The following is a 27198-nucleotide window of genomic DNA, read 5'->3' as shown; positions in this document are numbered from 1 at the left end:
TAGGGATTTTATTTCATCATTGGTGATGACAAATCACGTAAAGTACCTTGATGTCGTAGAGGTTGTATTCACAAGTATGGAATATCTACCATTACATGTGTCTGGCGCACTTGGAACTTTTAGAGGATGCTATAGCCTTATTTGTTGGGTCCCGGGCTTCGTTCATGGTATCAGAGAAAAAAATGCCTGTGTAATGCTGCCCTGAATTTATGTGCAGGGGCAAGCGAGATTGAGCACAGCTGAAATGTCTCATCACTCATTTTCCTTTCGACCCATCTATTTTTATTCTAGCGTTTAAAACGCGAATAGATACTCGACATGTATAACTTGGGCCCGTTTGTAATGCATAATTCAAGTCCAGAGACTTTCTTCGAATCTTATTTGTGCTGCATGGATGTTATGCGAGATAAATGCCTACAGTTCCTCGAAACGAACATGACAGCGACCTCTGGCTTTTGGATAGAATGGACGCGCAGGTTGACTGCGTTTCAAGCGGTATTCTCAAGTCCCCACGACACAATACGCTTGATTTGTTTTAAAGGCGTCTCTTCGGATAAGAGATACCTTCATAAACTTGCTTAATATACACGGTGAATATAACGCATCCCAGCAAACTATTGTAAAATGCTCCATTGATATCGATCTGTGCATATTTCTTGTCGAGGATGGATAGGCGGTTAGGTATGCTTTATTTCGAGCAATTGTTCGCGTTGTAAGGCGTGATAGGCTTTGGATTTTGGATTTTGGCGACGGCGAAGGAGGATTTTCAATTAGCACCTTCTTGAAGTAGGCCTTATTCACATCAGCTCCTCCCATCTAGCCAACCATCAGGCACCATCACAATTCAGACACAGATCGCCCTTTCACCTGTTTCCCCTCATCCTTCACGCTATCCATCCTTGCTTGCATAGCATTTTGTACTTTCATACCATACAATAAGACTATGTCTTATTAGTGGTTGTACGCCTTTTTCATTCTCTCTTTCGCCATCGACTCAATCTGCCGTTTGAACTCGATACCAACAACAAGAGCAGATCCCCTCCCCCGCGCTCTCCTCATTGACACATATTAAAGCATCAAGATCTGCACACATCTATCCTTTACCTATCTAATCCGTCTTGATAATGCTCCATGACAACTTCCCGACCAATATCTTTTCAATCGTAAGTCCAAGACTTGCTGCCGCTAATGGCATAGCCTTATGTTGCAGGACAGTACCTTTTGTCAGAGACAAGAAACATCGCGCTGATTCAAAACCTCACACTTTCTAGTCGGAGCTCTCCACGTTTGGATACACGCGCTATTCATACACTTGTTCCACGCGGCAGTTTGCCCGACAACTGAACGCCGGTACTAGGTCAAAGACGGCGTCGAGATCGCGTACAGCATCATCGCACCACAACTCCAACAGCCACCAGCAGCATCACGACAATAGTCACAGCGTAGAAGGAACCCATGATCATCAGGAATCAGATCCGCTTTTGGCTGCCTACATCAGTCTGCTGACAGCAAGGGTACCGTGTCACTGGCGATACTCGGATCAGAACATTGAAAACGCAGCAGGAACACAAAAGAAACGATCGGCCGTCCTAGAACGGGAACTTTGGGTGTTCTGGCTGAACGACCAGTCGCTGTTACAGGATCATGGATTGGAGAGGCTGAAGGGTACGCGTCAAATCCATTCAGGAGCTCTTTGGTGGCATTTTCAGACAATGGAATGAGTATCAGTTGTCCAGCACACGCGCACCATGGCGTTCTTTTCTAATCGTCAATAGGTGCGATCGAACTTTTGTTTCAATAGAATGCCAATCAGGAATCATGACATGGGATTCAATCCTGCAGAACAATACGCCAGCGTTCGCGAGCCCGTCGCAGACGCCGCGGCCGAACAACTCGTCCGCCTCAGCATCATCTCCGGATCTATTCAACGCGAGCCAGGAATATGAGATCTTTATTTGCGGACTTCGAAACGTCCTGGATCGGTATGTGAAGGGCGCATGTAATCAACCAAGAACGTTGTTGTTGCCGACACCATCGCTTGTATTTTTTTGTACTGTGTAGCTGCATTGGATGATGACAAGGGCCTTGCGGAAATCGATGTGTTAACACGAAGACCATACCTACACCTTTTCTGATGACAATAGTGGGATGGTCGCGAAAGGAGGATATCGGCTAGGCAACTCATATGTCTTTCCAGCCTCGCTTCAACCAAAACTGGATGGATCGATACTCCCCAATTTCCCAGAGATGCCATCAGTGTAAGTGCTGTTCAACCAATGAGCCCTACTTTCCTCCTCATGGATACGGCATAGCAAAAATGCTTATAAAAACAATTTTTATTGTGGACATCTAGAACCATGCTGTCATGCACCGTGACAATGTACTTGTCCTCAAGCAACCTCATCTTTCAGCCAACTTTTCAGTATCATCGTCTTCGAATGTTGGACGCAACCGACTTGGATCCACGACAGTCATCAGAACCAGAGCTACCAGGTATCTGCTCAACAGCAGGATTTTACGCTGAAGAAACATCGTTTTACAAATCTTGGCACAATTCTGGAAATATAACCTAACGATCTATTCGATCAAAAAAAATGATAGTGATATTAAGTCCGCATGGCACGCCTGCTGTGTTAAAATTGGGCGAGATGACAGAGTTTACGGACGAGCAGACGCAAAAATGCCTCCAAGGATGGGCAAACCTCTTTGGAACAAATCAGGACCGTATCGATCGGATGTCGCTGTCTCTGCCACGTCTCGCGGCTGTCAGTATAGCATCCGGACAAAGCGAGGTAGTGCTCCAGTACCCTGTTGAGCGGGTGTTTGTGCCTGTGTCCTGCAAGAATTCGCCTAGTGATGTTGGCTCGTTAGATGGCATCGGATCGAGGAGCTGCGGTTTCATTGAGGATCTGGGTGCAAAGTTCGCGCTGTGGTCGTGGCAAGAAAAGACGAGGAATGCCATAACATCGCCTGCAGTCCCTAAACTTGTTCAGCCAGTATCGGAACACACGCCTGTCCTGATAGAGCCGAGGAACAGATTGAAGGCCGGCTCCTTGGCCTGGCGACAGCAAGACAATCAAATTCAGCAGCAGCAGCAGCAACAACAGCAACAACAGCAACAGCAGCAACAACAGCAGACTCATTTTTTACTACAGCAGCAAGATGCCCTTTCAAAGCGTGCTTCCAGCGATACGAACAAGATTGACTATTGGTCCTACATGGATCCACACGCCTACCTTACCTCGATCGTGCTCAATTCGTGTGCCAACGCGGAGCCAAAGGCTGCAGACTCACCTTCTGCAACAGACAGTCAGATGTCCGTGGTAACGCCTTCGATATCCAACAAGTCGTCGAAATTAAAGACGGGGTTGAACTCCAAAGCAGGCGTATCAACTGAGGCGGATGGCTGGATACGGAAAAAACCAAAGAAGACTACGACAGCTTCACCCAAATTCAATAATCTCAGTTCAGTGGACGCAACGGACTCTAATCAGGGTTTGTGGAGTAATGAACTTGGCGCAGGGTCGATGCAGGCATCAGATATTGAGTATGTGTATGCTTCGGTGTCTACAAGCTGCTTGCGTGCCGACACCACTCTAACATCTACATCTGTTTTGTTTATTCCAGGTCCAGTATAAACAACACCGCCCAATTTAATAGTAACGGAAATAATAACAACGGCACTACCAGCAGCGCCCCTGACGACACCAGCAAGGACTTAAAAAGTGATTCTATACCAGAGACCCAGAGTACACATGCAGCTGCTGGCAACACTTCGTATCAATTACCAATTGACCTTCCGACAGACAATTCTGACATGATGTCTGGACTCATGGACATGAACTCAATGATGGGGCTATATGGAGGAGGCTCTGATGACCTTGGTGACTGGGGTGAAGTTACTAAGGACGATTTCAGTTTCTTTGACGAGGTAGAATGGTTGTTGTCAGAATCTTTTTGACAATCGCACAAACCTAAATACTATCTCTTATATATGACATTAACCTTAGCAATTCGTATTTATTTTCATTATTTCGTCTTTAGCAACCACAACCTCCCCCTCGTTCGCTACCTATGCCTACAGCTGCATTTACCACCCAGCCGACACAAAGCAGTATACCAATGACATCCGCAGAAACGGTAGTGGTCTCGGGAACATCTTCAGTTATTGCCTCGACAAACGGGTTGATGAACGCATTCACGGACATTTCACAGATGATGACAACTGCAAGCCCGCTGAATGACGACAGTCTCTTTGCCAATATGGATCTCGACCTTTCAGGATTCGCTCAGCCGACACCACCTGCAAGTACCATCTTATCCTTGGGGACATCGGACAAGTTGACGGTCGCACAACCCGGGAGTATTGGCGCATCGCCATCTGCAGACCAGTTCATCGCCAATCAACTTTCCCATGACATTGGTATGCTGACCCCGACACCCCAAGGAAACGTATTTGACAGAGAGTCGAGCAGTCATCCCCAGCAACAGCAATTATCAGTGCAACTTCAACTGGCCATGGCAGAGCAGTCCCTGGTGAAGCGCCCTTCGATTCTCGTCGAGCGCGTTCATTCACCCATGCAAAGCTATATACCCTCATCATTTTCACCGCTTAAGATTGTTGGTGACTACTTTGTCGATGATTCCAAATACAAAGCTGGTGGCCGATTCATGTACAAGCGGCTCTACAAGCGCAGGAGATCATCTATCCCAGTAACCTACAGTCCATATCGTAAAGGAACAAAGATGCTGCCGTTTTATCAACCTGGAAAGGACCAGGAGTGGATTGTTCCGGCTCAAAAGGACAGGCCACGGAAACAAAAATCCCGCATGTTCTCGTTGGATTTCAAATGGAATCCGAACAAAAGTGACGAGCCATCGAAAGGAGGAACGCCGAGCGACATTGCAGTTGTGAAGCAGGAAGACCAGGGAAGATCGACTACTCCAGGAGAAAATAAATCGGTTATGGCGACAACAGCCTGGGGCGTATCCTCATTATCGCTACAGCAACATCATAATTCGACAATCGAGGAGGAGAGTAGTAGCGATAGTGGCAGCGATTCGTCATCTACCTCATCCGGAGGAGATAGTGATGATGAAGGCTCCAGCACTGCAAGAGCCTCGTTACCAAAGTTCGGGAAGCTGACCAGGATGTACAATCAAAATGTTGAAAGTTACTCCAACAAGGACTCGACAACGCCGTGGACTGTGCGAGGTGTCAACTCTGCTAAATTTGTGGAGACAATTTTGGCAGAGTCTTCACAAGGTGGGGTCTGTGGCGCTCTTTTAGGGCTTGATTCCTCAACGACTAGCTTTGCAAGGAAACCTGCATCTCCGACCAGGATCATGGAACTGAGCTCTGATCGAAAATTGACCAAGGTCTGGCCCTCATCGGACGCTTACCACCATGAGGCAGAATACGATACTCCATTTACACCTGCCATTTTGTCTGCTGCCCCACCTGCCCTTGTTGAAGAGCCACTGGCTATGCAGGAATCGCTAGCTGAGGAGTATTTTCTGGAAGCAGTCAAGACATTATGTGAGCAGGCGATCATGGGCGACTATCCGTTTGCTGGCTCAAACGAGGTAACTGGTATCAGCGGTGAAATCACCGAGGGTGAAAGCTTTCACGTTATGCTTGCTCGTCGGAAAACAATGAGCGAGTTTCTACATAAAGGTGAACTTATCGTCAGTATAAAGTGCAGTATATGAATACTTGGTTTGTACAATATTAACCATCACTCTGCTTGCCCTTCTCATTTTTTGTAGGAGTTGCAACTGTACCAGCATTGGGAGACGAATCGTTCAGGAACATGATGGAAATGAAGACCGTCATATTCGAGCTCTTTGACCGCTTACGGGGAAACCAGTCGGAAAACAATATTGCGCTTCCAGTACCCTCGGATGCATCTCAGGACATGACAATGAGCATAACAACCATCCATGGACATCGTCATCACTCCAGTCAAAGCAATATCACACCCCCGGTTGTCATGAAGGGGCCCTTAACACTCCATCAATACTTCTCACTTGCGGAAGCTCAGCAGATGCCGTCCAAGTACGGCAAATATCAGGTCAAGAAGAAGAAACCAGCAGAACCTAACCTTTTGCAACTTCAGCCTCCGGACATCGTAGTCGGCCATAATGAGGAATGGCTTGAGGCTGCACCAACAATCCTACGATTTTGGGAGAAACTAAGTCTGGAGCCTTATTCGAGCAAGAAGAGCATTGCCTACTTTGTGGTTTATCCAGAGGGCGCGGACATGGAGAACAGTGTCAGTAAGTTTTGGAGGGACCTCGGCGTTGTCTTTGAGACGTCTTTGCTCGGGAAGCATCAGCCAGGGTCTTTACAGGACTACAAGCCAGGACTCGTGCCGATCCCCTTGCTGCCAGCTATGCTAGGCGAGTCGATGGAGGCTCGACAGGTGCGGAGCTATCTGGATGGCTGTCAGCGACTGGGTTCGATTCTGGGCGGGATCTCGACGCCGAGAGGTGTGCACACTGTCATCTACATGGTGAACCCATTCTCACACGGAGCCGGCTACTTTGATCTATGCCGCTGCTTCTCAATCATGAAAACACAGTTCCGCACAGCAGCCATGGGATCCCTCTTGACGCCAATGGAACAACAAAGGGAGCGACTCGTCCTGCAGATGGTGCCGATTCAGCATGTGATTTATCCATCGACTTTCGGAGGATATCTGCGCTTTGGAATGAAGGACATTGCCTTCACGGTGTACACGAAGTGCAAGTTGTTCCTAGAGCGACCGATTTACTCTCGAGAAATGATGGCGCAGATCAACTCGTACGCGCCATCGTTCGCGCTGGCCAAGACAATACCTACGTCCATTCATTTCGATGTCGACCAAAAACCCAATTCGGTTCCCAAACCAGCAGCAACTCTTCATGTTGGCTACGGATTTAGTCTCGAGGGGCGTTGGCTGGTCTGTGTATGGACAGATCATCGAGGTGAAATGTTGGAGCATATGACGTTGGACTTGGCGGAATGCAACAACGGCGGTGCGGATCGGTCACCTGTAAACTGCCTGAAGGAGATCTGGACACGGACGTTGGTCTATCAAAAACGCGGGTCGTTCGCGTGGAAGACGGTTGTGTGCAAACTCGGCTTGATGACGCGTTTGGAACTTCAGGAATGGACGCGTCTAACCAGCGATACCAACCATACGGCTATTGTTGCGGTCGACATTGATTCGCCCCTGCGTATGTATCCACACAGTCGTGGTGCTGAATTCCTGGTCTCAGGACTGACGCCGAATGCAAGTGGAATCAGCACACCGGCAGCTATGGGAACAGGACAGACCCCTCTCGCTGGAAGCTCTTCAATTATCTCGACGCCTCTATCGCAGGCCATAGGATCGAATGCTTCATCGTCGACGCCAGATTTTACGACGACTGCGGCGACACCCATGAGCGGTAGCCATGCAGGAATGAATGCTCTTGGTACGACTGGTCTTGGGATCGCTGGTGCGGCTGGGACAGCAGGCGGAAACAATGGATCACAAGCTGCGGGATCTGGAGGATTGGGTGGTATTGGCGGACTCGCTAGCAGCGAAACTTTGGAGAACAGCGCAGGACAGGTGTACGCCCTAATTCTGAACCATCGAATCCCGCTGATTGTGCCACGTCAAGAGGCTGGGCTTGTAGGAACAGGCTTTGGATTTGGCACGAGCGATGGAAATTCCATGTCCAAAGATGAGCTGAAAGTACGTCCTGAGGGTGGGCAGGAAGATTCCAAGGATGATATCAACATGGATGTCGGGTTCTTGTCTGGGTCGTTGACAAATTTGGGCCAGGACCAGGACCAGGATGTAGATATGGAGTTCAAGCTGAAGCAAGAGGAGTCTGATCAGCAGCAGCAGTTGAAAATGGAGCAGCAAACGGACACGCGGCAGACGGACACACAGCAGGGTGCGTCTTCGTGGTCGAACCGACAGGCTACAGGGAACGACGTGATTCTTCCGCTATCGACAGGGTACTTGATTCAGGTGCCCATTCAATCCAACTCTGTGATGCGCGAGAAGCATTCTTTAGAAGCCCTTGCTATCGAAGTCCATTTGCTCTATCTTCAGCGTACGCCGACCATTACAGTTTCATCTTCGGCGTCAGGATCGACCCCAGGAACGAACGCCTCAGGCGGAAATATCCAACTTTCGAACATTGGCTCGCTTTCGCCGTACCAGCAGCAGCAGCATTCTACGGCGTACCATTTGCAGCGACATAGCACGGCTGTTGCTAATCCCTCGGTTCCCGGATCAGCGTTCAGACCAGCGTCATTTTCGTCGCCTCAATTCACAGGAACTTCACCCTTGATTTCATCACCATCGTCAACCTTCATGGGAGGCCATGGCCTGAGTCATCAAAATCAGAACCCGAATCAGAGCCAGAGCCAGACTCCAGGCCAGGCGCAGAGTCAGGGTCAGCAGCAGAGTGCTGGTACGGGTCCGACGATTAAGGCATCTGTGGCAGCCAACACAACGCGGGAGATTCTGAAGCAGTTCCATGCGTTGTCGTATCTGTCGATGTCGCCGGTGCAAACTAACTGTTTGCCGCATCATTTGGTCTTGGTGGAACGTTTGTCGAGAGTGTTGTTGCTGGTACAGGACTCGTCGTAGTTGTATCAATGTGTTATTGTACTGGTTTTTGTCTTTTTTCTTTTAATCATTTTCATTTTCTTGCATAGTCTTCAAATTGTACTTGAGTTATTTTGCTATCGTTTAGAGTCCTCGTTATCCTCATCATCTCCATTGCTCTTCCCATGCTTCATTATCCATTGTGCATTTGCTTCATTTCTGTTTTATTCCTTGAAAACAACGTAACACATTATTTCTCAGCGCGAATGGTTATTCTCAAAGGGTATTGAAGGGATGAAAGGCATCGAACTGTCCCTTCCATTCGGGCATAGCCTTAACGGTAGCTTCCAGCTTCTTGATGGGACTGGCTTCATCCTCCCATTTGTAGCCAATGGCCTCAAGAACGCGAACCCAGTTCAAGAGGACGAGATCCGGATAAGAGAGTCTGTCCCCAAAATAATGTCCATTGTTCCCATTTTTGTTTAACCAGCGTTCCTGGACATGAATAAACTGTGGGAGGACCTTGGTACGGAGTTCAGAGATGGGGTCTTGGATGGTTTCTTGGATGGGTTTCTGGGGGAGGAAGCAGTGTTGGTAGAGTTCGAAGAAGATGTTGAAGGCGACGGATTTTTGGAGGGCAACCTCCTGTGGGGATGAGGAGGAGAGCAGGCCGAATTTCTCGGCCAAGTAGTGCTGTAGTTTTGAAAGAGGGAAAACAAAGTTTTAGATGAGCCCTAGTTGAGACACGCCGCGTTTTTTGGTGTTGGTGTTGGCGCAAGAAGACGGCAATGCTTTGTTTGTTTGTCTGCAAGCGATAGGGCTGTGCATTCTCGTTTGACAAAGTTTAACACCAAATCTACATGTCATTTTTTTTCGATTTCACGAGTTTGCATTGTTATATACCTCGATGGCGATGGTCTCTGCGAGCTCAAAGGCAGTACCATCGGCGCGAGTTTCGATCAGGACGGGGACATGGCCAAAGGGATAGGCTGCTCTGTTGAGACCAACTGCATCCTTTTCGACGAACTCGTTTTTGTATTCTGCACCGGCCAGATGTAAAATCGTGCGGACAATGGCTATTATATGAGAAGTAGACGGAAGAAGTAAAAAAAAAAAAAAAATGAATGAAGGGATGAAGAACAAACGCAACAAAGGTGAGAAAAAGAGTTGAGCGCTAGTGAACGAGAAAGAGAATCGTAGGAGATGGCAGTTGAAGAGATAGCGAGGGTTAATACCTGCGCGGCCCATGAGGTTCATGTACTTGACGACGTAGGTCGAGCCATCGTTGGGGTTGCGGAAAGTCATGGCCTTACTTGAGAGTTTCCTTGTGGTGTAGTTGAAGGAGAGGAGGTTATTTTTCTAATGTGGATGAAGGAAGCGAAAAAAGAAGAGAAATAAGAGAAGGAGTAGGAATTAAAAGCTGGAGAAGGTCGTCGCTCGTTCCTTGATGGCAAACACGCGTGAGCCGCAGCGGCGGCGTCTGTGGTCAATGCGATGCATGTGAACATCCAGGTCCAAGTGTTACGGTCTACCTCAACTCCAGTTCACCAATCAGCTTCCCTGTAAGCCTCGCCGATGGTGGTCATACGGCCGCTGTAACCTATCTCTCCCAGCTGTAAATCCTTAAACCTGATCCATTTCCATCGATCCAAAGTCCGCAGGACGTCCAGCTCAGCTTCTAGACTCAGATCAAGTCCATCTTTACTCGGTCCTGGGGACACCAGTACATTGAGGGGTAAACCAATATTCAAGCTCTCCGGTGCCGTTAGTCGTGCGAGGTGTTCAAACATTGTGCGGTACCATCCCTCGGGTCTGTTTTTCAGTCCGCAAGCGAAGACTCGAAGCTGTCTCATTTCCAGGCAGGCCTAGCTGTACGAATCAAATGCTGGGTCCCATTGATCCTCTTCATCAGTGACATTCAGAATATACTTGACTTCCAAGCGTAATGCAGTAAAGCCCTGAAACACCGGAAAAGACATCAGAATCTGCTAGAGCATAGCGCCCAATACATGATGAAATTCTTACAATTTAAGTTTCCTTACGCTGGAAGAAAGCTGTGCTAGCGTTAAGGACGCCCGGAACCATTCATTTCCACGGCTCTCATATTCGAGCTTCTATTCAGAGTCTCAGCGGCGTGGATGTCCTGCAGTCCATAGTATGTGATTCTAGGTCTCGGAGAGATGGAAAAGCACCACGTGAAAAGAACCCTGCGAGTAGAAGACTTGTAGCGACCAGACCCGTACCGCATATACTCCAGATGAGCGATGCCAAGTTCGGGCAGTCGCGAATGAACTCTGCTTATCTCAAGGGCATCATTCGCGCAGGTCAGTGAACGTGCGCTGGTGTGGTGAAGAGACGAAGCACACTTTTCCATATCGATGACCGATTCGAAGCTGCCTCTAAATCCATCGAACTTGACGATAAGCATATTCTCAACTCTGAGGCAGACTTGGGCAAGGAGATCCGCTTCATACGATCGAATTGGGTGGGCATTATCGCGAGCTTTCCGATGCCCAAAATCAGGATACTCACGAACTCGCTATCAATTAATTCTTCGTTCTTTCTGTACTCCTGGCCCCTACCACGCAAACACAACGCGTTAAGTGTCGGACTATGGTTCAGAGTGCTCGTGAACAGCCTCCAGATCTTCTAGAACTATGTGCCAAATTCGAGCTAGATTGTTTGGAGTCGCGTGTATGCTTCAAGGGGGAACTCTTCATAGAATACCACATATCAGATGTGATCTGTGTGGGACGTGAGGACTTTCTTGCTGGCCCGGGGTCTCCTAGCGTACCACTGCGTAGGGGCGAGCAATAAATGGCGCGTTCCAGTTCGTACAAATAACCGCGGCCGAGGTGAGGTCCGTCCTGACCAGGTTCATAGCCATCGAGTCTCTGATTTCAGGAAAATCCATTACAAGCTGGGTTATTTTTTTTTAAAAAAAAAAAAAAAAAAAAAAATGAATGTAGGATGCGGCAGGGAGTTAATAGTGAGCAGCTATGTCGATTGTTAGCTGGTTGGCGAAGGAGGATGAATATCGGAGAGAACCAAGTCTCGCACTCGTCCACATCTTTGGCCTATAACGTGTTTTCCGCGTAAGGGCCTACATCTACTGCAGGACCTGCTGTGCTTCATAGCTCCAACCAACAGACCATTCGCGCCTGAAGAGACATTAATATGGGAAATAACTGGCTAAGTGTGGCAATCCAATCGTTGCAAGTGAACACCCCAACCAATTGCTGGATCGTACACTCGTCTACTTCGCTCATCTGGATCCCGACTAGCCAACCTTCACACCTCGATCCTTGTGCGATTTATGGGTACCGCCGACATGGACCTTCTGGATAAGCAGCCATTTGGCCCGAATCCTTACTTTGTCTCAGCTCGATTCAGGGGTTCGCATCTTTTCTGCATGCAGAAATATACTGGTCCAGATGGCACAAGGATACCCAGCAAGGACGGCATTGAGGCCAATGCCTACCATATCCGGCGGCTCTTCATGCTCCACGGATCAGCGGCTTCCCTCTTGGATGCTTCACACGTCTGAAGTATACCAGTTGCGAGTTCCGGGTCCGAGTCCAAGTGATTTGGAACACCCTGTGCTTCTCCTCTGTCAAACCCGAACCTATCACGCTTTAATGCAGCCGAACTTCATTCTCCCTAAAGTTTGCGCAGAGCTGACTAGTTGGCAGCGTTCGCCTGAAGGACATCGCTATTCATGCACTTTAGACTCTAGATCCTGAGTCCTTGAACAAGTGGCCCGAGTTACCTGCGATGGAGCGTCTAGCCTCCAGTATCGGCTCCGGTCTGTTACCTCAGCACCAGCCCGATATCATACAGAGGTACTCCAGTTTGCGGCCACTGAGATGGGTCTTGTATTCTGATGTGCCCTTCCCACCTCGTTAACCGTTCATTCCAACCTGAATATCGCTGACGCCACACACGCGGATTCCCTCTATCGCTGTCGCATAAGGCCAGGTCGATAGGAGTGAACATCTTCCGCGGATTGATGATGATGTGCCATCGTAGTGTCTTACAGTCCCTTGTAGTCGATCAACTGAAATCCGTTTATTAATTTCTAACGAGCTAACTCTATCAATGGCTGTTGCAGCCCTTATTAAACCATCTCTAGGGTTCGATACATTACGCTGGTAGCCATGAAGAACCGTGTTAAATATAGCAACATGAATTGGTCCAACCCTTACCGTATGCGAGGGTTCCGCCTAGATATGAGCGTAGACGGTACAGGGTGTTGTATACCACTCAGCTACATAACTGGAACCTGCAATGGAAAAACGGTCTAATAAATCAAAATAGGGAGAGACCTCGGTTTACTCGCTGATGAATACCTGGAGACGTGGCCACAGCCCTCGAAAATATGATATAGTCTATAATGGAACGGGTAAATGTTTTGATTGATACGGGATAGAGGTACATGTAAAGCCCTGTCCGATGCAGGGCAAACGTGCAGGAAAGGCCCTGCTTTATTGTGTAATAGGGTTTTCACTCTGTTGGATCCGGACTTTGACCGAGACCCTGACTTGGCCGTGTCTGGCTGAAGTGCATTGTAATTTTCGATAGGTACTGACAACAGCCATGATCAAGACGATTCATTCCCCTATTTTTACTATCGTTGAACGGTCCATTCTCTTTTTTATCCATATGGGTGAAACGCTGTGGGTCGTGTCTGTTGTGCCGGAGATATATCCTGAATGAAGGGAGCGCTGTTTATAGGATTATCAGTACAGTGTATTAACTTGTCCCGCACATGGTCATCCCCTTTTCCAAATATGAGCCAAGGATGCATGTCGTGCATTACCTATGGTATGATACAACCTGTTTCAATATGACATGCGGCAATTGCAGCAACAGCAACAGCAGCAGGTGATTGGTCTTTGCTTTCTGTGGGGTAGGGCCCTGTGCCCGACTCGGGTGCACGCGTGCTTGCTGTCCATTCGACTCTGAATGCCTGTTTTTAGTCTACTCAGCGCTCGATATGACACAGCGAGGACACAAATAGGGCCGTGGACCACAAGCAACGCCATATCTAGCCCACATACTACACCAACAGCCCCCTTATGGAACCTTCTCACCCGGCAATTGAGCGCCAGAAAGTTAGGATACGTCTTGGCATACATCCGTCCGTCCAGGAGAGGAGGCGACCTCGCTATTGCAGCACTGTATAAAAAGCCTGCATTCGCTCCCTTCTTTCAGATCATTAACCCCATCTTCTCTTGCTTCACAACTTCTACAACCACCACCACCACCACCACCGCAACAACAACTACTACTACTACCATGAAGTTCCTGTCCTCTTCTGCGATCCTCTCGCTTCTCGTGAGCGTGGCCCTGCTTCAGTCGACTCTGGCTGATCCCACGAACCAGGCCCCTGCTTCTGCAGTTGGGGGTCGCGCTGTCCCTAATCCTTCTCGGGGGTCCCTCGCCCTGGCAAGCCTGAGCAGCCTGTTGAACCCGTTCATGGCAAGCCCGAGCCTGTCAACTCCGTCCATGGCGAGCCTGTCAACTCCGTCCATGGCGAGCCTGGCAAGCCTGTCAAGCCCACCCATGTCAAGTCCCACACCAAGCCCACCCACGTCAAGCCAAAGTCCCACCCCAAGCGCGATCTGGAGGAGCGTGCTGAGCCTGTCAATGGCAAGCCCGAGCCTGTCAATGGCAAGCCTGAGCCTGTCAATGGCAAGCCCGAGCCTGTCAATGGCAAGCCTGAGCCTGTCAATGGCAAGCCTGAGCCTGTTAAGCCCACCCATGTCAAGCCCCACCCAAAGCCCACCCATGTCAAGCCTCATCTGAAGCCCAATCCCAAGCGCTCTTTGAAGAATGGTGCGGATCCCGCCCGTGGCAAGCGTCACCCCAAGCCTATCCACACCGAGCCTACTCACTCCAAGCCTGCTCACCCCAAGTCTACTCCCGCTAAGCCTGTTCAACTCTGAATGAGATACCGTAGACGAGCGACGCAGAGCATAGAGATGGAATTTGATTAGTATACAGTAGATGGAGGATAAATAATGGTATGACAGACCGTTGTTGTGCGCTGCGGAAATAGATACGCGTCGCGTCAAAAAAATAAAAAATTCCAAAAAAAAAAATAAGAGCAAGGTGCACTAAATATGTACGATGTACGGACTATGGTAGGTGCGCGCTTTGTGAGCAGTAAGGCCACACAAACAACTCACCTGTCTCCATTTGTGTAGGAGCGTCTGATTCTTGAGATCTGCTAGTATCTCGGACCATAACATATGAGCGACAAAATAAAGCAGCCGATACACACGAACAGAGCCATCTTTGTTGTACATGCGCCTGAGAATAGCCTAAGGTCGCAGGGAAAAGACGCTAGGAGTACACAGCGCAAGGAACGATGATCCGATGGACCTTGACCTGGCTGTCCCCGTCGCATACCGGAGGTATTCTCCTGCAACAGCCGTTTCGAGAGGCGGAACGTATTCTCTCTCTCAGGACATCAGTAAGGTTGCGGCAGTTCTCTACCGCAGTCCGTCTCCAGTTAGTGATTCTCACCGGTGAACGGTTAACCGCGGTGAACAATTTTTTTGAAAAATATATTTCGCCGGTGAATTCCACATGGTAACAGTACTGAAATCCAGCGAAAATCGGTGAAATCGTTGCTGTCTTTCTGGGGTAGTAGAATAGCGGACGCTGGGCATCCTGGGGTCCGCGACTAAAAAGACTTGGACCACCAGCTGTGAGATATGCGATGGGGATGAAGGGACGTGTTCCTCGTATGAATGCCGCACAACAGATTGTTGTGCCTGTTCGACTGATTTCCTAAGCACCGAAACAAAAAAAAAAAGCGCATTCAGCACCCAATTGCCGATTATCCCACAGCAGCTGCACAGCACCTATCGTGGTGGCATCATTCTTATGGCAACAGCGCTGGGCGAACGTTCAGAGGCGCGACATGTCGCTAGGGACCGCTTTGTTTCTTACTAGCAACAATCCCCGCTCTGTCTCGCTTTCTGGTAATCCCGCCTCGCAGCAGCAGCAGCCGTATGCAGGCGTTGGCACGCCATTTCCACACCTATCCTGTATTTCGATATCTATTGGCCTGAGAATATCAAGGGACCAAACAGAGAGACTATTGCATCCAATGCCGACCATATCCGATGCCTGCACATACGCAACGAGCCGACAGACCTCCCTCTTCCACGCTGCACTCACTTTGAAGTCGCCCACTTTATATTTGAGGTTATAAATCCTGCGTCCTGGGATGCCCTTGCAATTCGCATCTGCTAAACCCCTGATCTACGGGAGTTGGCGATGCCTAAGGGCCACTCTTAAAAGAGCTCATGCTGGCCGTATCATCCTGTCCAAAGTTGAAGACACTCAACACCGGATGTTCCACCTTTGACCGGGTTTGCCCGGAGTTGTTGCTGGATTCCTGCACTAGTCTCAAGGACTTGTTTATACGCATGAACATGATTCCCGACATCGGCTCCCTGGGCAAGTGGCACGAGTTTCCTGCGATGGAACAACTGGGCCTCAGCATCATCTCCGGTAAAATGCTCCAATACCGCATCGGGATCATCCGAAAATGTCCTCGTCTACGGTCCTTGGAGTTATATCGGATCGACTTTCCTACCACCGCTCTGTGTGACCTTTCTCGCGACCTCCTGTCCGTTCTTAGACAGCTTGACCCTGGGCGGAAATTGCTTGACCGACAGCAACCTTGCCAAGGTGCTGAAAAGTTGCGCGCGGCTGGTGTTGCTCACATTTTATAGGCCCACATTCGACAACCAGGCGTTTCATGCACTCGAGCGTCATTTCTCAAGCCTACGAGCTCTCTATCTTGACCGCTACAGCAGGGTCCCCAGCGCGGTGGCTCATCGGATTCTGACGTCGCGTCCAGAGCTAACGGGCTCCACTGCAGTTACCTTGGATGCCCAAGGTATCCTAGGCGTTAAGTACTTCAGGACGTTTATTCCGTGACCAAAAAACCATCGCATAGGCGCGCTGGCAAACATAGCAATTGAACGCGATCCTTCGCACTTCAACAGTTTATTGGGACTAGGAACAAAGGAGTCTTAGAGATGCGTTATTTCCCAGCCTTGGTCGCTCTCCCTACAGGTCTGAGAGCAAACAGAGTCACCTCTCAAGGACCTGGTCAGCGATTTGAGCTTGCGCGGAATGTGAGCCTTGTGAAAGTACTTCCACCTGCCCATCGATTATAACTTGTAATGGATCTCGCTAGTTCGTCGCTAGGTCGATTCTGAACAACTTTTAGGAGGGATACCACCCAAACTCAAAGGAGTGTTTTTTTTCTGCAGCAGCAGCAGCAGCTCATTGTTAGTATTCCTCGTCCGCATCAACTAGCACTCCATGATCTATAGTCTATCCTGGAGTAGGTTTGCTCCGCAAGTATTTCGTTATACACCACTCGAAGCCGGTAGTGGGTGTGAGCTGGAGCTCTATACTGAGAAAAGGATAACAAGCCGGCACGACCGGGAATCACGCACAACAATGCATGGAGTGGAGGGTCTTCCCTCCAAGGCAATTGTTGCTGTGCTTCGTACGCTTTTCACGGGGGGACTTTATTGGGGCTATTGTCTCTGAAAGTTTCAGAATGCTTTGGTAATTGTGATTCACTTCATGTCCGCAGAAGCAATATCGCTTCCCGGGGTCATCCGCTTGCCTTGGCCGGTTTTGCTTTCATGGATATAAGGATCGAGGAGGCTTTCGGTCGAAATACCGCTCGATGCCATTTGTATACTCTCTCCGGGATGCTTTTCGTCTGCCTCAAGCTAGGTCTTGATCTGCGTGCTGTATATACTATATCTACTGCAGCTGGCACTTTCCGCTTTGGTCACCGATGCTGATGAGAATAATATCTTGTTGGCGCGCTAACTTGGTCTTTTAAGCGTACACTGACGCAGCTACAACCGAAACTGTATTTAGTGCCGGCATTGCTATATATTGCAGTCAGTAGTTGGATCAGCGGTCTACGAGCGGTAGCTCTCAATAGCGAGCTTCTATACGGCAACCGGCCCCAATGCCATTATGGCGTCGGCTTAGAGCTCTCTCAGTAGTGTTCATGGCCAAAAAAAAAAAAAAAAAAAAAAGTAGCTCGCAAGGAAAAAAATCGGTTCACGATGCTATTAAAACATACTGGGGGAACGATGCCTACCTTGATTATAGTTCGGACTTCAGTTGACTCGTGTGCAATTCCCCAGCGTCTCGCTTGCTCCTCCGCGAAGGATGGCCAAGTGTACAAAGGAACTCGAGTGAGAGAGTATCTGTGATGGGGCACTGGAACCATTGACGATGAGGAAGGTGGTGGAAGGGTCGAGTAGAACATTAACGCGATTGTTCCACAACCATACGGCTACAGCAATGCCAAATTCGGGGCGCGGAATTTATTGACAAGCAGCCAAGCAGTAGATGCTGGAACTTGGTCTACGACTGCATTTATGACAAAATATCAGTGTTCACGACGAGAATAATGTCCCCTGCTGGTTAGCATCCGGACTCGTTCTAGTTACCAGTAATATATAATAATGTGCTTGTCTCTATTGCTTACTTTCACAAGTACTGTAACTGTAACTGCTGAACAAAAAAGAAACCGAAGGTGGTTCCAGACTGCTACGAAAAGAAGATATGGCGGCTAACACGAAAAACGACACCGGGTGTTTAGCACCGTGACCACTGAGGCCCCAGTTAATGCGACCGACCCGGCCTCAAGGCGGCCTCCTCGCCTTCAGCGGGTTTGTAAGTTGAATAAAAATCGACAGCCATTTGCACGCAATCTACAGGCCGGCCCTCATACACCCCAGCTTCCGCAATGGCCTTGAACAGATTCAAGTGAAGCGTAGTGCGAGAGGCACGGGCCGTCATGTCCAGGCATTGGTTGTGCTCAGTCGCCAATTGCTGTCTCATCCCAGGCGTCCCATCTTCACCTGAATCCGCCTTATCCAAACTGTCGCGCTCATGAATCAGGTCCTTCAAAGTTTTAGTAGTACGAGTGAGCTTGGCCTTGTGGTCACCGATCGCCTCGGCGCGTGCCTTGCTCCGCTTGGCATATAACCTTGCGTGATAGGTGCCGTGATTATACAGGTGTCTGAGCAACCTAACGCTCCAACTCTTACAACCTTTGCCGCCTCTGGTCTCCTTGATCTCGATGCCGGACATTTCCACACGGACTTCGTCAATGGCGTAATCAAAATCCGGTGCCCTCAGATCTGCTTCTTGTCGAGAGCCAAAAAGCTCAAACCACTCCCAATGTTGTGTAAAAGACGCCACGTGGATTAACTCGAGATCCTCGGTATCATTGTTGCGGAGAAATTCCTCCAGCTCTCGGATATCGTATCGGGTCTCGTCTATCCTGTAGTCGATTTTGCCGATGGCACTGCTGACAAAAGACATCTTGTTCTTGACTTCCGCGAGCTTCTTCTTGTAATCCATAGCGATGAGTGCATCGACGTCGATCATCCTTTGCGTCTTGTAGAGCTGCATATTCCCCAAAGAGACGGGCCTGTTCATCCTTGCCGAGAGAAGGAGACGGCGGATGGCTTGTTGTCTGAAGTATAGATACGCAGGTCGGTATTCCTCTAGATCACAATCGATGAAATGGTGCGGGACACTGCGTCCCATAATCCTGTTCAAACATGTCTTTCTCTCTTGAATAAATGCCGTAAAAGTCCTATCACTTTGGTACTGGCTTCTGAAATCCACCTTCGTATGGACGAACGAAATCAGAGCGCCCATAGCTGAAAAGATGTTGGAGTAGTTCCTCAATGTAGCTTGAAGCTCAAGAGTCAAGGGCGTTTGACGCGCGATCAAGATGAGCACAAGGTGGATAGACCCAGCGCTGGAAAGCGCGGAAAGAATCTTGGAGACATTCCTTTCATCATGGCCATTGGTGTCGTTCAATCCAGGAGTGTCAAAGATGCGGATCTTGCTTAATGGAATCTGAGAAGACTGGTCCCAACGGAGTTCGTAGCCATCGACACAATCGAGTTTCCTCTTGTATTGCATGACAGTTGCACAGTCTTGAAAATCCGCCGAGGTGACTTCCCGCTCCGCAGGATCGTCTTGCATGAACTGCATGGGGTTGGATCGATGGGGGGTAGACATATCGAAGAGTCGATACTCGGAAAAGTTGGTCTCGACTGTTTGGATTTGAACTTCCGTCGTATGAGAGCTGTTACCGTTCCCAATGGACTCAGAGTCGAGCTCGCAGTTCGGATTGGCATAGCTCCTAACGGCCTGAAGGAAGGTGCTCTTGCCTGCTTGCGTCTGGCCAAGGAGGAGGATGTTGTAGGTAGGAACCTCTGTCATGAAACCTGATATTTGAGGTGCTTCCTTGACGTAGACCGGCGGATTCGTTGCGAACCTGACAAAAGAAAAAAAATTGTCAGTTCAATTGTCATTTCCAACAGATACTGAGCTCTGGATTCATTACTTGAGTAGTACGACTTGACACTCACCCCTTCTCTGAGGTCGGTAAGCGCATGTAGTCTTGGCCGCCGACTGAATCAGGCTGGACAAGGATCGAGATGCTATTTGGCACAGCATTAGGGTGGAGCCGATTAGACGGCATTAAAACAAGCAACACACTAAAAAGTCAGACTTAAAAGTGATTACATACACACACTCGTACTAGTAGGGTCAAACGATGGGGGTGTATCCACTGCTTTCGATGCTGGCGTGTGAGATACTGGGAACTCCTATGCCACTAATTGAGTAATAAGAGTGTCACGTTGGCTCTAGGCTTCAGTCGCTTGAACATGTCCCACAATCAAAAGGTATCAATAAACATGCTACTCACCCGTCGTCAAAGATTAAGAAGTTAGGAACCTGGAGGACTAAACAGAGTGGGTGCGCTGGTGTGGTGGTAAGTAAGCAAAAGACAAGATGTGTTATGGATGGCTGTTGATTTTATGTTTGTATGGTGATAACCACAATCATCTTCCCGAAGGGTCACCTGTCATCTGTGCTGATGGCGAAGCACAGCATTGCTGTATTCCCGTCACCGCATTTTGGGCCACCATTGAGTGACTGGATCATTCGAACAGTGGTTATGCACCATACATTGGTCTGTATAGGTCCTACGTATGTAGTCTCTTTGGTCGCATCTGGGTAATAAATATACACGTACTGGTTCTCTGACCAAAGCGATGGAAAATGGTGAGGGCAGCACGACGCGGGAACATCGCAATGTCCCTCATGCAACATCTCCCACTGTTTTCTGACTTCCCGCTTTCTGTGTTTGCAGGGCGCATTAAAATGGGAAGGGGGGCGATCAGTGGATAAACAAAAAAAAATGTCGTCATAGACTATGATATGCGCTGGGAGCCATGAACAGGACGCGGTTGGGGATGATGATCAGCCTCATAGCTCTACTCCTTTCTGTCCGGTTTTTCTCCACGCAAAAATCGTCAGTGGTATAATAAATCGTGGTGCCTTGGCTCCGCTCCTGTCGAACTCCAAATTGTTGGTGTGTTAGTTGCGTAAAAACTTCCCTCCCGCGTAGAACTGTGTCTCGTTAATCATGGATTCGATCTCGTAAATAGCCACGTCGACAAGAGGGATATTCTTCTTGGTTTCTTCCGACCTTCTCTCGAGCTCCGTCGTAGTTCATTCGTCCACGCCACTCATTACGGGACCACATATAATTGCAGTATTGCGGTTAGGGACGCGTACGGTAAGATCTGTCAAGGGTGGTCGTTGTTTAATACTTTACGTAAGCACTCAATGGCATTTTATATACACGTTCAACTGTCAGTTTCAGCTGGCGGTCTTTGATCTCCGGAACAAAAATGTGTTCAATGTTCAACGACCAGGATGCAACATAACAGCTCATGCTCATGTGCACAATCTCATGGCGCCATCCACTCTAGATGCAATATGGGTGTCGTTTTATTACTGTTGCTGTTGTTGCTGATTGCAAAGTGCTCCTATCTTTCGCCGCCGCTCTATTCTGAACTGCCCCACCTTCTCACGCTCCTTCCGCTATTGCTTTTATATCTCGATCTCGGACTGCCTGGCCTGCTCTTCATTGTCGCCATAGTTGTTTGTCACCGCAACAACCAACTGGGGCTGGCCCTATAGGCCAAAGGAGGTGAGTTCAGTGTGAGCAGCATTTGAGATCTGTATTCAGGTACACGCCGTTGCTCGTGATGGTGCTGCTGCTCGTGAAGGCGCTGCTGGGATGAGAGCGGCAAAATCTCAAGGTTGATGGGTCAGTCTCAGGTCCTTGTATATGTGCAGGCTCCGAGGGCGATGCCTGCAAGATATTGCGGCTGCCGCGACTCTGTGTTGATAACAGTTATAGGGGCCCTGTACTTGTCAGCCACAGGGGTTGATTCTAGTTTTCTGGTATATCCATTGTGAGATTGTGCTGGTTTTTTCACCGAATCTTTCAACATTACAACCACAGGAGAAGATCGTGGAGCATTCTGGCTCTCGCTTTCTACTAGAAAAAGCGCCATCGCACCTTTATCATGACAAGGACCGAATGGACTGGACTTGTTACTTTTTTTTTTTTTTTTTTTTTTTTTGGCTGTCATTATTGTCGGACTTGGACGGTGAATAGGCGCGAGACTTCATTCGAGGATAAAGCATGAGACTCCTGGCAGTTTCCTGAACCAAGGAGCGTCGTTGTCGTCCAAATACCATATCTCCATGATTCCCCTCCAACACAAGTCGTCTCATCACATTCATCACTTATCGCCCGGCTCATCACTCGCATCTCATCACCGCCCGTCTCATCACGCGTCTCATCACTCAACACCTGTATCGACTAATGGAGACTTCATAATAGCGCACAGGGATGAGGGATGGGATGAAACCATGTATTTTATGAAAGGGTATGATGGGGATAGAAGGTTAGCTAGTAGCCTTGCTCGTAGCTGCTCGTAATGTTCATCATGATACTATGGCGCATAGACATCATCACGCTGACAGCCGGGATGTAGTCATAAGGGTGGGATATCATGGATGCAACTGTCCGGTCGGATATAACGAGTCTAATAAATAGCTTAGGCCTTTCGAGGCTGTCCATGAAAACAGGCTCTTGGATGATACGCATGCTAGTGATCTCTAACAACCCATCATCGCTCAGATGTTCTAATGCCGGGTGGTCATCGATTGTGGGAGTAATGATGTGCTGGGAGGTAGTATCTGGATCAAGCTTGAACCGTATATGGGCTACGAATGGGCTGATTAATAGGGATCTGACCTCTGCAAGCATTACTAAGTGAAAAGGAACGGAAGGACGAACAGTGGGATAGGGGATGAGGATGGAGTGTGGATGAGGTTGAGGAGTAAAAGAAAAACGCGAAAAACGTGTGGAAATTAATGATCGCCTGAATTAGTACAACGAGTTTGAACTATGATCTGTACCCGCACAGACATAACAATTTAAGAGCACCGCTGCCAATTGATAGAACCTGAGTCTTTGTCTAATAAACATATACTAAACCACACTCCCAGACTTGAACCTGTAGCCATGAGCACACCGGATGACAGCCCCATTAACCTCATTAACCCATCAGTGGCACTGGCATAGGGGCAGTTAGATGACTCGTTGAGAGCTCCAGCAAATGCTCTGGTATTTCATCAACAACCTCTCTATCCTGAGCTCTTGTATAATAACGTTCCCTATCTAGCGACACTTTCTTCTTGGTGCCTGGACTACCCAGTTACATCGTCTAACCAAAATGGACCAACCCGCCGAAGATAATTCCCTGAAGGATCCCACTGCAGACAACAGAGGTGACGAGGACGACCCAGAGGCAAGCGATGATGATTCTGCGATCGAGGGCGGACGCGACCGAGGGCGGACGCGATCTAAATGGTGCTGAGGATGCCGGAGAACTCCTAGGCGACGCTGAATCATTAGCAAAAAGGAAAGCCCACCTGGAAGAGAAAATCCGCCCCCTAGTCTGGGACACTGTGAGAAATACTCTATTCGACCCGTACATCCTTGAGACAGCTGAGGCATTTGATACTGCAGAGAAAGAGTGAATAGCCCGCGACGGGAAAGGAAGGCTGGTGTTCTACCTCAAGGCAGCTTTTTTCGAAGGCTGGAAGGCGCGGCACCAGAACTGCATTGGCACCCAGTTCACACTCAACGCCAAACATCGCGCATATACCAACGTACGGCCTAGCAGCTCTCAAGTCAAGAAGGAGAGGGCCGATCAGCTCAAGGCTCGCTATAATTGTCACTGCAGAGGAGCAAAGGACGAGCATAAAGAAAGACAGCAAGGTGGGGTCTCCGGGAAGACACGGATGAGAAAGCCATCGACCAAGTACGGTTGCCAATCGTTCTTCAACGCATTCTTTCGACGGGCGCCGACGATCGATAGCAGGCTACAAAATACGTATCGTATCGAGTATAGCTATCAACATAACCATTGCTTGGGCGATAAAGACAGTATTGGTAGAGGATTCGATTGTGGCGGGAACCAATGCACAGCCTTTTGATCAGGAACAGAGCTTAAATACGATAAAGTTATCAACGCGCGCCCATTCTTTGACTTGAGACCATCTCAGCAATTAGCAGCGGTGTAGAAAACAATCTGAAAAAAGGGGCATGAGCTGACGAGCAAAATGTGTGCCATTTCCTCTAATAGGAGCGGTTTATGGAACACCGGCGAGCTATTGCTAGTCTCAGAGCATACTATATAGCATCCACAACAGAGTTGAATGTCGCTGTCCCACTCGATATCTCATGAGTGTGCATTCTTTTACTCTCACTCACATCTTTACCTTGTACCGCAACTTTGCAATCGCGAGCCACTGACTAGCATTTATTACGCAACGCTGAGTAACACTTTTAGGGGGTGAAGGCTGTTTAAAGGGCCGAAACTGAGATTGTCGTGAGGTGGATACGTAAAGGAACATCGGAATGAATGTATTTTCGACTATAGAATGCAAATTTTGCTGGCCTCAAGCTCAGATCTTCAGCCAGTCGTTTAGCCCAGGGTGCCGGCAACTAAATATCAAATGGCCATTAGTGACACTTCTTCGCCTTCGCCAGGAACATAGTTCGAATAAAACTCCGTGGCCTTTTGCATGCAATCCACCAGTCGACCCTCATAGACCCCAGCTTCCCCAAGCGCCTTGAAAAGGTCCAGATGTAGAGTAGAACGAGATGCACGGGCGATCATGTCTAGGCACTGGTTGTGCTTCTCCATAAGCTGCTGTCTCTGAGTCCTGACGCCACTCTCTCCTCCATCCGTACTGACCAGGCTATTGCGCTCCTGCAGTTCAGACTCCAAAACCGTCCTCTGGCTTTCCAACGTTCTCTTCCAGTTTTTAATTTCTTGGGCATATTTGTTGCAGCGCTTGATATACAGCTTGACGTGGTAAGTGCCGTACTTGAAGGACTGTCTGATCAGTCGCACGCTCCAGTTTCTGTGCCCTACACCTCCTTCGGTCCCCTTGGTCTCGATGCCAAACTCGTCCACATGAACCACGTCGATAGTATACTCGAGATTAGCAGCCGTGAGCTCCGCTTCTTGTCGAAAGGAGAAGAGTCTCCAATCCTCATCAAATCGATCCTCGTGAATTAGTTCAAGATTCTCGGTGTTGTAATTGCGAATGATCTCCTCTACCTCCCGGATGTTGTATCGAGTAATATTGACCCTGATGTCGATTTCGCGAACCCTCTTGTCGGCCTGCGACATTTCCTTCTCTACTGCAGCCTGCTTTGCTCGATATTCCTTAGCAATGAGTTCGTCCACCTCAATCATCTTTTGCGTCTTGTACAGTTGCATGTTGCTCAGAGGGACGGGTTCGTTCATTCTTGCAATTAGGAGGAGGTGACGTATGATGCGTTGTCTGCAATACAAGTGAGCGGGTCGGTCCTCGTCGAGGTCGCAATCGATGAAAAAATGAGGGATATCGCGGCCCATGATGTCCCTCAGGGAGCTCCTTCTCTCGTTGATGAATGCTGTAAGCCTGGGGTTGTTGGGGTGCTGGTCATCGAACCTCATGTTGGTGTGAACGAACACGAGAAGACCCCCCATAGCCGAAAAGATCCTGGAATAAGTCTTCAATGACGACTGGAGTTCAGGCGTGAGTGGACCTCCAGCGATCATGATGAGAATTAAATGGACAGCCCCAGCACCGGAAAGAGCGGAAAGGATTTTGGTGACGTTCCTCTCGTCATGGCCATTGGTATCATTGAGGCCAGGTGTGTCAAAGATGCGAACGTTGCTATTATGGAAATAAGAGTGCCTCTCTGGGTTAAGGCTATAATCTTCGCGATTGAGCCTACGCCTGTGCATCGGGAGAGTTGGGCCGCTAAAGAGATCTGTGAATGTCACTTCCTTCTCGACTGGTCCGTCCTGGGACTGAAAAGGCACATGCATGTATTGCATTGGGTTGAGTCGGTTAGGGGCGGACGTATCGAAGAGTCGATACTCTGGAAAGTTGGTTTCAACTGTCGCAGTGCGCACATCTGTCGTATGAGAGCTGTTGCCGCTCCCAATGGACCCAAAGTCGACCTCGCAGTTCGGATTGGCATAGCGCCTAACGGCCTGAAGGAAGGTGCTTTTGCCTGCTTGCGTCTGACCGAGGAGCAGGATATTGTAGGTGGAAGTGATGGATGGGGTGTGAGGTAATTGAGGCAATTCTTTGTTGTAGGTCGTAAAGAATTCTCCAGTTCTACAGCATTGAACAGACCGATGGCCATTAGAGCTTGCCATCAGGCAGAGACACGGTCTTAAATCCTGGGCAGTACGATGTAGTTCGTCACTTACTCCTAGTCCGGAACTGACCTGTGTGCGGCATCGCGCTTATTTGTACGATCAGAATCAACCAGGTCAAGTCATTGAAGCGTTTCATTTCTATATCGAGAGACGAGGAGGGTTACTCGGTGTAGTTGCTAATGTCATTGCAAGAATCAGAAGGATATTGGATAAAAAGCGCACTTACGTTTGAGAGAGTGGGATATCGTCCGCTGCTTTCAAGGTCGCCTCATCAAAGCCTGCGAGCGCTTGTACGCTGTGTAAGAAGTGCGCATGTCGGACAGTATTAGGTTTGAAGCTCGCTTTCACATTGCTCCAGCATCACAAATCATACGGTTGGCATGAGGTAAAACGTACAGCATGGCATCGGTATCAGCTATGACCGTCTCTGAAGGACTGTCAGATTCATCTGCCGCGACTACAATTGCATACCCGTCGTCCTGCGAGACCAGTGTAAAGCCTTGAAGGGCATGAACTACTTCGTTTCTGAGGTTCGATGTGATCGCATTAATCACCAGGAGATCATGGATTTTGGCGCCGATGATGTAAGAAATTCGACCTCCCACCTACTCTTCTGACTCGTTCAGAGCCTCATGTTCGGTCTGGGATTGTGCTCCATGCACGTCTGGAGTAATATCCTGTACTGCATCGAACCTGCATCAATTGTCGTGACATGGTTACTGTGGGTCCTTCTCATGGCCTGCTGTAGTCAAGCATATCGAGGTATGGGTTACTTACATTTTGACAAAGGAAAGTAAGTGAGTGAGGAAAGAGGATGGTAGGCTGTAGAAATTGTCGTACACTTCACTCTTCAGGCTTTATAAAATAGCCTTTTTCTTCTTTTTCTTTCTTTCTTTTGTTTTTACCGCGGCGGGAGGGGAAAT

At 48.8% G+C, this 27198-nt stretch overlaps 7 protein-coding genes across 7 annotated transcripts; 3 read left to right on the top strand and 4 right to left on the bottom strand.

Annotated features, from left to right (window-relative positions):
- Positions 1 to 1124: 1124 nt before the first annotated feature.
- Positions 1125 to 8633, top strand: BC939DRAFT_498646 (mediator complex subunit 13 C-terminal-domain-containing protein; the record flags this gene model as incomplete). Its single annotated transcript, XM_051559842.1, has 9 exons — positions 1125 to 1163; positions 1272 to 1665; positions 1802 to 1982; positions 2145 to 2258; positions 2354 to 2493; positions 2602 to 3547; positions 3628 to 3931; positions 4045 to 5677; positions 5770 to 8633. The coding sequence occupies 9 exons, from the start codon at positions 1125 to 1127 to the stop codon at positions 8631 to 8633; spliced, it is 6615 nt and encodes a 2204-aa protein (XP_051417155.1).
- Positions 8634 to 8766: 133 nt separating this feature from the next.
- BC939DRAFT_146850 (uncharacterized protein) lies at positions 8767 to 10015 on the bottom strand. The gene is made up of 3 exons (XM_051550192.1): positions 9827 to 10015; positions 9495 to 9667; positions 8767 to 9284 (listed from the first exon to the last, which is right to left on the bottom strand). The coding sequence occupies exons 1-3, from the start codon at positions 9894 to 9896 to the stop codon at positions 8868 to 8870; spliced, it is 660 nt and encodes a 219-aa protein (XP_051417154.1). The 5' UTR covers positions 9897 to 10015; the 3' UTR covers positions 8767 to 8867.
- Positions 10016 to 11922: 1907 nt separating this feature from the next.
- Positions 11923 to 14641, top strand: BC939DRAFT_524809 (uncharacterized protein; the record flags this gene model as incomplete). The annotated part of the gene is made up of 5 exons (XM_051561282.1): positions 11923 to 12132; positions 12321 to 12433; positions 12724 to 12833; positions 13663 to 13928; positions 14045 to 14641. The coding sequence occupies 5 exons, from the start codon at positions 11923 to 11925 to the stop codon at positions 14537 to 14539; spliced, it is 1194 nt and encodes a 397-aa protein (XP_051417153.1). The 3' UTR covers positions 14540 to 14641.
- A 151-nt stretch (positions 14642 to 14792) lies between these two features.
- On the bottom strand, positions 14793 to 15816 carry BC939DRAFT_146844 (uncharacterized protein). The gene is made up of 2 exons (XM_051550191.1): positions 15552 to 15816; positions 14793 to 15389 (listed from the first exon to the last, which is right to left on the bottom strand). Exons 1-2 carry the CDS (start codon positions 15720 to 15722, stop codon positions 14940 to 14942), a joined length of 621 nt encoding a protein of 206 aa, XP_051417152.1. The 5' UTR covers positions 15723 to 15816; the 3' UTR covers positions 14793 to 14939.
- A 94-nt stretch (positions 15817 to 15910) lies between these two features.
- On the top strand, positions 15911 to 16550 carry BC939DRAFT_498643 (uncharacterized protein; the record flags this gene model as incomplete). Its single annotated transcript, XM_051559841.1, has 2 exons — positions 15911 to 16236; positions 16343 to 16550. The coding sequence occupies 2 exons, from the start codon at positions 15911 to 15913 to the stop codon at positions 16548 to 16550; spliced, it is 534 nt and encodes a 177-aa protein (XP_051417151.1).
- Positions 16551 to 18275: 1725 nt separating this feature from the next.
- BC939DRAFT_498642 (uncharacterized protein) lies at positions 18276 to 20157 on the bottom strand (the record flags this gene model as incomplete). Its single annotated transcript, XM_051559840.1, has 2 exons — positions 18276 to 19950; positions 20045 to 20157. 2 exons carry the CDS (start codon positions 20155 to 20157, stop codon positions 18276 to 18278), a joined length of 1788 nt encoding a protein of 595 aa, XP_051417150.1.
- A 4137-nt stretch (positions 20158 to 24294) lies between these two features.
- BC939DRAFT_435949 (uncharacterized protein) lies at positions 24295 to 26349 on the bottom strand. Its single transcript, XM_051553552.1, has one exon. The coding sequence runs from the start codon at positions 26270 to 26272 to the stop codon at positions 24563 to 24565; it is 1710 nt and encodes a 569-aa protein (XP_051417149.1). The 5' UTR covers positions 26273 to 26349; the 3' UTR covers positions 24295 to 24562.
- Positions 26350 to 27198: the final 849 nt, after the last annotated feature.

Source organism: Gamsiella multidivaricata (genome assembly GCF_025024155.1).
Source record: "Gamsiella multidivaricata strain RSA 2152 chromosome Unknown BC939scaffold_3, whole genome shotgun sequence".
NCBI lineage: Eukaryota > Fungi > Mortierellomycota > Mortierellomycetes > Mortierellales > Mortierellaceae > Gamsiella > Gamsiella multidivaricata.
Note: the sequence above shows the minus strand (reverse complement) of the source record. Positions and strands in the feature narration are given on the sequence as shown.